The 10,145-nt window shown below is 39.1% G+C and overlaps 1 protein-coding gene across 1 annotated transcript; it reads right to left on the bottom strand.

The window, feature by feature from the left end:
* Nucleotides 1-1,479: 1,479 nt before the first annotated feature.
* On the bottom strand, nucleotides 1,480-9,845 carry LOC139709881 (uncharacterized). The gene is made up of 4 exons (XM_071621836.1): nucleotides 6,413-9,845; nucleotides 5,062-5,343; nucleotides 4,594-4,691; nucleotides 1,480-4,433 (listed from the first exon to the last, which is right to left on the bottom strand). Exons 1-4 carry the CDS (start codon nucleotides 9,081-9,083, stop codon nucleotides 4,212-4,214), a joined length of 3,273 nt encoding a protein of 1,090 aa, XP_071477937.1. The 5' UTR covers nucleotides 9,084-9,845; the 3' UTR covers nucleotides 1,480-4,211.
* Between the last annotated feature and the right edge of the window lie 300 nt (nucleotides 9,846-10,145).

Here is a 10,145-nt window from a genome sequence, read left to right as displayed (position 1 = left end):
AGTTAGAAGGAAAGATAATGTAGCCTCATTGATTCCTGTAGGGAGATAATCGCAAATGATGAATCCATGACTTGGCATTCTTCCCAGGAGATGCCTAGTGTGGAATGGAGGGTTGTACTGATATGGTCCAACGCAGGGGTAAACTAATCTCCTACCCAAAAAATGCATTTCCAAGGATGTATCCCAAACTACAACCATTCCTACACTCATGTATTTAGGTATGACTGTTGTTTTTTTTTTTTGCGTCGCGATTGGCTAAAACCCTACAGCCGTTCTTACACTCAACCGGCCATCCAGATCTTTGGAATTTGTATGGCGTTCACAATGAAAGTTTGGGTCTTAGGAGCAGGTTCTGATTGCGACGTCAAAAGCTGGTGTGGGATCTCTGTGTTCTTCCATTGTCGATACAATGAATGGCCCAACCACTTCTTGCAGCTTCGTTTCTGTAGAGATGCGGATGTTCCATGGTCATTGCTCGCCATTCGTTCAGGACCGATCGGAGAGCTCGATTGTACGCATCTGGACATACAGAAGAGCATGTCGTATATGGGTGTTTCCATTTATTAAGGTACCAATGTGTGACATAGAGTGCAAAATTTGAAAATGGTTAAATCTTTTCAAACAATTCTTCTAATGATGGTCTAATGTGTTAATTTTTATAAACCGGTAAATTTTTCCAGATTCGATTAAGTTTGTCTGAGCAAGAACAGTTCAAATGGGCACGCGTCTGGCAAATTCCCCGTGTAAACGGGACACCAAAATGTAAAAAAGTCTTTTATACATAAATATATAAGTAAGTAAAACTATTAAAGTTTACACCAAATTAATACTTCTTCCAGACTCGATTAAGTTTGTCTTTTTAAAATTTAATGACATTTGGTCGAATTTCAAAGTTCGTTTCGACCAAAACCATATTTGGGCGACCGCATTTTCACAATTGAGGCCTTTACATTGTCATTTTGTGGCCCATCTTGGTTCAACATATTTTTTTAAACACCAAAACTGAATAATACCCAACTAAAGAACACTCTAATTTGTGGTATAGGATGTATTCAAACTATTTTGAAAGCATTCAACTGATTGCATTATGTACATGGCGAAATATCAAGCATTAAAAAATAAGTTCCCCGTGTAAATGGGACACCAAAGTTTTGGTGTCCCATTTACACGTGGAACAAACACCCAATTTCAATGGAGTTTCCGCTTCCTGTGATACAATTAAATCTACTGGAAAGCATACATCTTAGGTAGTCAGGAGCACAAATTACTGAATTGGAAAATGCACATAGGGCCAAAATATGCACAAAAGGTTCCCTCTGTAAACGGGACACCAAAAGTCTTGACGTCCCATTTACACGTGGAACAAAAACCAATTTCAATGGAATATAGGTTTCCTGTGATACAATTTAATTTGCATGTCTACACATACTTAATGAAGATTGTCAATAGCACAAAATTACTGAATTTTAAAATGCTCACAGCTCCACAACATGTACTAAAAGTTCCCCGTGTAAACGTGACACCAAGGTCTTGGCGTCCCTTTACATGTGAAACAAACACCTAATTTCAATGGAATTCAGGTTTCCTGTCATAACATTAAATCTGCGCGTCTGCACATACTTGAATACGATTGTCAATAGCACAATATTACTGAATTTGAAAATGTTCACAGGGTCAAATTAATAATCAGATGCTTGAGTAACATAATCTTATACTGTAGAGCAAATTATCTGATCTGCTTTCCCTTTCCCTTTTCTCCCAATCATAGTTTTACTTTTACAAGACTGAAGTCCAGCATTTGAGAGAAGAAGATGTCGAAGACTAATCTCCCTGCCTAGCATGCAAGACCCATTAGCAAGAGTTCAGGCAACAACTACACCATGAAGAACTGACTCAAGACTAAGTTAGCCTCCCAGCTAGTATAGCACCTGACTGAAGTGTGAAGTCCTGCAAGACTGAAGTCCAGCATTTGAGAGAATTAGATGTAGAAGATTAATCTTCCTGCCTAGCATGCAAGACCCATTAGCAAGAGTTCAGGCAACAACTACACCATGAAGAACTGACTCAAGACTAAGTTAGCCTCCCAGCTAGTATAGCACCTGACTGAAGTGTGAAGTCCTGCAAGACTGAAGTCCAGCATTTGAGAGAATTAGATGTAGAAGATTAATCTCCCTGCCTAGCATGCAAGACCCATTAGCAAGAGTTCAGGCAAACAACTACACCATGAAGAACTGACTCAAGACTAAGTTAGCCTCCCAGCTAGTATAGGCTGTAATAGCACCTGGGTGAATGAAGCGCACTCACCATTGTTTCAAGCTCAAAGTGCTACTTAGTTAATGGGAAACAATGGACATTGCAGTTTAACTTTATACAGAAGGAAACTTTACAATGGACATTGGACATTGCAGTTCAACTTACACTTTTTACAGAAAACTTTTACTTCAAAAGTGTGAACTGATGTTTGATTATTGTTTAATTAATCATAGTTTTCTACTTACAGTGTAATTTGTAAGTAGATTATGCTTCTAATGTAAAGCGCATTGAAATTCTTTGCAAGCTTGAAATGCGCTATATAAGAACCAGCAGCTATTATTATTGTTAATAATAATATTCCATTGCACAAAATATGGTGCTCAATACAATAATAACATTCCATTTCAGTATAATAACAATATTCCATTTCAGAAATCAACTGTAAAACCCATTTAAACTTCCACTGATCATCATGTCTCTTTATGCCCATGAGGTTTAACATAGATCTGTGGACAGTTCTCTATCTGGGGGAAATTCAAGGTTTTGCAGTTTCTTAAATTGAGCAGTAAAACTAAAATTGCATTTCATATTAATACATTGTACAAAGAAAAGATTACTGCACTTCAATAGTACACTCTCTTGGTTATATTTTAGTACTGTGTGAAAAAAAATACAAGTTCAAATACTAATATATTGGTTTGTTATAGCCTGATTTTGCAATTTGGGTACATCCTAGAACAGTCAGCGCTTGCCATTGCAAGTGTTGACGACTGTTCTAGGATGTACACGACAGACTATAATGTGTAATAGACCTACTAACTTAATACTGTAAAAATAAAATACCATAGCACCTTGTGAATATAGAAAAACGAATAAAAAGCTGTATCTTAATGAAGTATAATAAAGAGAAAGCTTTCAGTCTCATACTGATTTGTTAATCCACACCATTTCCAACAGGTTGTATTTTGTCTGACAGTATGGAAATAAAATTGTGTAAGCAAGAGGCATTTCTTTACCTCAAAAATTTCAGTTTCATGTGTCCACATTTCAAATTTGTGGTAGAAATAGGATTGTCAGTTGAAAGTCGTCGGGTTAGTGCAATATAGTTATCGAGAAAGAAGCGATTTTGTGTTTCAATTTCTTTACTTCTTCTTTGTTTTTTGACATCTTATTTCCATCATACAAATACAACTGCATACATTCAAGGCTTGTAACACCCCTTAAAATGTGTGTATTTTCCTATATTTATCAAAAAACTCAATTGCACTAACCCGATGAAGTCTCAAATATGTTAACATTTTAACAAACATCAATTATTAACAAACATCAAGTCTTATCAAGCATAAAAGTTTCAACTAACATCAAGTTTTAAACATACTTACACTTCATGGAGTTAATTTTGAATTATATTGAGACTAAATTAATAGGTTTTTAAACTTCTACGCTACTTAAATTGACGAACTCACTGGAACGTTTTCGCTGGATCAACCAGCATCTTCAGCGGATGTTACTGCTCTGATTGTTGCTAGTGTTTCTAGGAAACCTCTGATGACGTCAAAGTTGGTGACGTCAAATGAGATGTCTCGTCCCCTCCCCCTTTGTTGCGGGAGGTCAAGAGGTTGTCCCAGACGGGGTCAATTTCCAACCCCAGGCATCTCATTTGACGTCATGACGTGAGGTCGTCAATTTAAGTAGCATAGAAGTTTAAAAACCTATTAATTCAGTTTATTACCGCTACGTATGCATACCTACAGCACACCTAAATATCTGGAGGAGTGGAATTTTTAGCACACCAGACCATTTTTAAAACTCAAGGCCTGCGTATGAATGGTCTCATAACAGAATAGGGACCAAAACCCGCACAGGTTTTCATTTTTCAATATGCACTAGCACTACTACAAAAGCACACAAATGTCACAGAGCTGTCTTGGTAAATAGTTCAGTACTTTTCTATTGTACTATTGTTCTATTTTTTGAAAAAGTCTTTCAGCATCTGTTAGGTCCATTCTATTTAGAAGGCGTGACCCAACCCAAACATATTCTGGTCCTGGAAGTTTGCATATTATATCGCGTTGTGGATGGGTGAAATAGACTTCGTCTCCTTGTGGCCAGGTATAAAGATTTCCGCTGCTTTGTACCATATATGACAGGCTGTATCCATCTTCAAGCACCGAAGCAACCTGTAATTTAGACACAAAAATGAAGAGTAAAATATAATTTTGAATCTTTCTGAACACAGTGTAGCTGTATAAATATGATCATGGAAGCTCTGTATCAATGAAATACTGAGTAACTTGATGTAGGGAGTTAGGTCCTGACAATGATTTAAAGAGAACTTACCTTAGCAACATGCATCTGATCTCCTTTGTTCTTTTTGCCAGCACTTTCCACTCTGACGGCTACAAAATCATGTACCTTTACCATATCAGTAGCTCCACCTATTTGATAAACACAACCAAATTGAATCAAGATTAATAACAATTTGTATTAAGTTGTTCTAAAATACTACTTAGAGGTTAATAACTGCGCATCAGTTATTTTGAGGGCATTGTGGAAAAATCTAACCATTTTGCCTTTGGAACTGAGGTCTAAAGCAAATTGTTAAGATTTTTCATGCCGCCTGAAAAATGACTGATGCAAAGTTATTAACCCCATCATACATAACCGTGACATTTCCTTCAGATCTATAACGACATTTCCACATTTTCAGAAGTAAATTCACTTTAAAATGCATTTTTTTAACAGTTTGTTGTGTATCTTTACTAATAAAGCATTGTACATTGTGTATACATACTAGTCGCACATTACCTTTATCACTGTCATCTGCCATGGTCTGGCTTTGGTCAACTCCGCTGTTGTCGCATTTACTCTCGGACTCGGTGTCATCTACAGATGGGGAAGCATCATCAAGATCAGGGAGTTTGGGGTTGATATGGGAAGCTTCATCATCATCAGGGAGTTTGGGGGTGACATGGGGAGCATCATCATGATCAGGGAGTTTGGGGGCGACATCTTGCTTGGCTCCAACGTCTTGGCTAGCTCGCCTGGCTGTGTCATGGCTGGGGGCGTCATGGCTAGTGGTCACCTTTGCTGTAATGACAACAAAATAAATTGTACAGAAACATAAATTGTGTGTATAGGAGGTTGTGAGCAGTGCATGATACAATATAGACCTACAGGTTGTACTGGAAGTGTCTTGAATTGAAGGTCGATAGATGTCAGCCGCAGGCCACCACCGCATAAACCGGTAAGTTTTAAGAATCTCTGCTCTGACATGTCTTGAACAAACTTTCTAGGAAGTCATCTGTAACATATAGCATTGGATATAAAGTGCAAGCTTTCAAAAGTGAACTTTTCATGTAAAAATTAAGACACAAAATTGTTCCCCAAAAAAGTACATAAATAGTTGTATTTCTTTCACTACAATGATTCGAGCATCTACATTGAAATTTACCCTTACTGGCCACATGCTTTGGTAATTGATGTGAACAATAAGCAATTACCCAAAATGACTTTATTAAGTGGTTAACAGTATTCATTTTTTGATCTAGCATAACAAGTTTATTTACCGGGGGGGGGGGGGGGGGGGGGGGGGGGGGGGGGGGCCTCCAGTGACGGTGGATATCATGCGCGTCCATGGGGTTTCAAAAAGCACCCTAAACACGTATTTTCCCAGTTCTGAAAAAGCACCCCTTAACAAGTATTGGCGTGTGAAACTTTACCCTTAACAAGTATTTTGTACGAAATCGTATCCTCAACACATATTCCGATAATTTGACCCCCTAAGCAAGTAGGTTACAACGATAATTTAACAACCCCATCATTTTATAAGTGCACGCTGATCCCTTTTTTATTATATTTATAAGCCTACCTCACTCGCAAATCGGACCCTAAACGCGTAGTTTTGGCTCAAAAAGTTCCCCCTTTTAGGTATAATAGTGTTTTTTAATACCCTCGCAAATCGAACCCTTAACACGTAAGATTCCGTGCGAAAAGTATACCATTTTTTCAGTATTTTAGTGTTTTTGACACCCTTATCACGTTACGTACGTTACATGCCCAGCCTTAAAAAAGATACCCTTTTTACGTGTTTTCTTGGACACGCATGATATTCACTTGTCAATGGAGGCCCCCTCCCCCCTCCCCCGGGTTTATTTACCTGTACTTAGTTGAACTTGCTTCCAAGGCTGTACATAAGCTGCATTTGCACATCTGCCACCACCACCTCTGAGACATGGGTAACAAAAGCAGGAGAGATTCCTTGTGCCAACTGTTCCTCCCTTTGTGCTCTTGATACTGTGTAACTTCCTTGTTCCTTTAACAGTTCTTGGGGCCCTCCCGTCTCGCCGCTCTCGCGAAACTTCTTCATGTTTTACAAAAATAACCGATCTCCTAAATGGACAGCAGCATTTGTCTTCGGTAGCTTCTTTTGTAACATTGGATTTCAGAAAATGATATAGTTGATCTGGGGTGCTGATTGTGGCAGTTCCTGCTCTGACTGCTTCACTTGCTTTCCTCTTAACAACTCCACTCTCGCCATCACTGGTGCCCTTACCATGCCTAGTCCCCGAATAGTTGTGATGTATGATGTGTCCAAAATCCTCCCTCCCGTAACTTATGTCCAAAATAGGTCCCTTGCTTTTATATTGGCTACTGCAGCCGTCAGAGAAACGGTAAAACTTAGTAATGTTCAACCCCCTGGTTGCAGTTAAATGCTTGGTGACTCTGCGATGGAATTCGTGCACAAGATGGTGGTCGTGGGTTAAATCATCACTAACCATTACAATACTCTCCGTCACAGTTTCCAAACATGTCGGACAGATGTAATATGTGACCACAGGGTGGACTGTTGCAGCATCGTGTGAATAATATGCGCTTTGAACCTCTCGCTGATGCTCGCACTTGAAATTTTCAGCAAAATCATACACCCCCAATACCTCATTCATTTGCAGATTCTTTCGGAGATTTTTTTCTTGATTACCTTGCCAATCCTTGTTAAACAAGTGTTCACTGAATGGGTCTATCTCCTCCTTAAGCTCCTTTACCAAATCCTGCACTGTTCCTTGTTTCTCTATTGGCTTACGTTTCTTCACTTCCTTGGTTCCCTTTTTGGTGTGGCATGTTGTTTTTATGATTGTCCACCGTTTCCACTTTACAATCATGGTCTTGTCAAGGTCTGCAAGGATAGGTTGCAGTCGTTGGTCCAACATATCCACGCCACATTTCTTGCACTTTCTGCTGATACAGGAATGATGGTTGAAATCCCATCCCGGTGGTTTCGGGCACATTGTTGCTTTGACAACATCATAGCCGTCTTTGAAGGTTCCTTTGTGGAGGCTGTTGATCGCTTGTATTTTCAAATTTATGTTTTCACAGTATTCACAAAGACAACCGATATATTTGGCTTGTCCTCTAGTTTTTACATGTTTTGGTCTGTAGCTGTAGAACATCCCTGCACTTACTGGGTTATCTGGATGTGCTTTGGTGTACTTCTGGTATAGATTTGCTATGGATGACTCCATTACATGTCTTGGTTTGTAGGTTTTTTTACTTACGAGTTTTTTATCTGGCAAAGTATTTGAGTTGGCTTCATAGAATTCTTGGACGAGTTTAATTGTTTTCAATGAGAGCGCTCTTCGGCCTGCTGATTTTTTTATTGCATTTCCCAGAAGTTTGCGGCTACAACCGAAGTATCTTCCAGCCGCTCTTTGTTGTTTATACTTCTTTATAGCAGCGAGAGACATGGCCATTTGCTTCCGTTTTGCAGACTTTTTCGGTCCTGAAAGGGCATCTGCGACGGCTTCCATCACTCCTTCATGCAATGGATTTCTGCCTGTTATTCCTGCCTTCTCCAGTGCAGCAGCTTTCAGTGGTGAAGCTTTCTGTACGAGGTCAACTGTGGTAGAAACAAAATGCGATCTTTGTTTTGGAAAAGCTCTTCTGACGCGTTGAAGGCTCTTTCGTCTGGCAGTATTAGATCTCACATCGATAGCGTCTTCACCTAACTCGGCGTTCTTTTCACGCATCTCAATCTCCTTTTCACGTAACTTTTCTTCCACATCTTTTACCTTCTGTTCCATCTCTTTCAACTTTCGATCCTTTTCTTCGTTTATCTTCTGAATCTCCATGTATTTCTCTGCCGCATATTTCTCTCTTCTTTTTTGATTTATCTTGGCCATTTCTGCTGCACTTTTTTTAGCACGTTGTTTCCTCTTCCTCTCTGCTTCATATGCTCTTTTCTTCTCACACTCTCTTCTAGTCATGGCTTTTTTTGTTTTTCCATTCTTCTCATCTTCCTTCTTTCTTGCATTCATCTTTCTCATTCTGTTTCTTGCAGTTTCATTATTACGTTCTTTTCTTTTCTTCCACATCTCGGCTTCTTCTCTTTCTTCTTTTGAAAGATTTCTTTTTTTCAAAGTTTCTTCCGCAGTGGCACATTGTAGCCGGTAGTACCTACTGTAGGTCTTGTCACGTTTTTTCAATTCAGCATGCTTCTCAGGGTTTTTCTGTTTTAGATTGTCTCGCCAATTTTGCGTTTTTCCTTTTCCCTTTGATTTGGATGGCAAGGGAGTAGTGGAAGTACCTTCATCTAGATTCCTATGCTCGCACCTAATTCGTAAGGTGTATGGTAGTGGCTGCCTTTTTTTCTTACGCTTTTCTTTCGAGCCATTTGCAGTGGTGCTTGTGGAAGCTTTTCCATTCCCCGTGTACGGTCGCATTTTGGAGCACCGCAAGCAAAACCTACAACAGCAAAGTACATTGGTTGACATTAATATGTGAAAACTTTGTGACAAAAATGGACCATAGGCCTGCAGTAATATGTGAACCATTCCTGGACAGCTTAATAATCATTAGACCGATAAGATCTGTCTCTAATTCGGGGGCTTCTCATTTATATATTGACTTTCGTCGGTCAGCTCCCCTCATCCGTAGACAGATGCTATACGATAGACCTATACTTAAGTATATTGGGTGTTTGTTCCACATGTAAATGGGACGCCAAGACCTTGGTGTCCCGTTTACACGGGGAACTTTTAGTACATGTTGTGGAGCTGTTAGCATTTTCAAATTCAGTAATTTTGTGCTATTGACAATCTTCATTAAGTATGTGTAGACATGCAAATTAAATTTTATCACAGGAAACCTATATTCCATTGAAATTGGTTTTTGTTCCACGTGTAAATGGGACGTCAAGACTTTTGGTGTCCCGTTTACAGAGGGAATTTTTCGTGCATATTTTGGCCCTGCACACGTTAACATACACCGCATACACACGTAAAATCGGCCCCCGACAACAACTGGCTAAATAAAATCAGGTTTTTCTTGGTATTGCAATAGTAATTCCAGGGGTGATATTCACTCTTGAAAAAAAAAATAGACAGGGTCTAAGTCTACTTCCGCGAGGGAGCGGAGCGACCGAGGAGGGGGGAGGGTGTGGGAGGGGGTGTCCCCCTCGTACGGTAAGGACTTTTTGCATTTTGGGACTTTAAATTGTGCAATTTTGTGCATACCTGGAGGGGAAATTTGGGCTTAAGATTTACTGTATCAGGACAAACATGTTATGATTTAAACAAGAAATCATATAGATCTAGATCTTGTTAATAACTTGTACCAAAAAAAAAAAAAAATAAAAAATAAAAAAATAAAAAAACTAAAAATCGGAATTCCGATTTAAATCTGAGGAATATCACCCCTGTAGTTCATACATCAACAGCTTACAATTGCTTTCAGTAAGTTGTTGATGTATGAATTATTATTGAAATAGCACGAAAAACCCGGTTTTATTGAGCCAGTTGTTGTCGGGGGCCGAGTTTACCACAGGCACAGGTGCAGAGTTCTCCCAGTCCCACATGTACGGTAATTTGTTGAGATTTTAATCACAAATCCTTTAT

The sequence above is a fragment of the Diadema antillarum genome, unplaced genomic scaffold, assembly GCF_040938485.1.
Source record: "Diadema antillarum isolate AM-2024a unplaced genomic scaffold, OU_Dant_1.0 seq00001476_RagTag, whole genome shotgun sequence".
Lineage (NCBI taxonomy): Eukaryota > Metazoa > Echinodermata > Echinoidea > Diadematoida > Diadematidae > Diadema > Diadema antillarum.
This window is presented reverse-complemented; position numbering and strand designations above follow the sequence as displayed.

What these genes read in the sequence shown, in the direction of transcription:
- LOC139709881 (XM_071621836.1), bottom strand. Translation starts at nt 9,083, where the DNA reads ATGGTTCACATATTACTGCAGGCCTATGGTCCATTTTTGTCACAAAGT. An exon ending in GCAAGTTCAACTAAGTACAG is followed by an intron (nt 5,344 to 6,412) that starts GTAAATAAACCC and finishes TTGTCATTACAG; the next exon opens with CAAAGGTGACCACTAGCCAT. An exon ending in ATCAGATGCATGTTGCTAAG is followed by an intron (nt 4,434 to 4,593) that starts GTAAGTTCTCTT and finishes TCTAAATTACAG; the next exon opens with GTTGCTTCGGTGCTTGAAGA.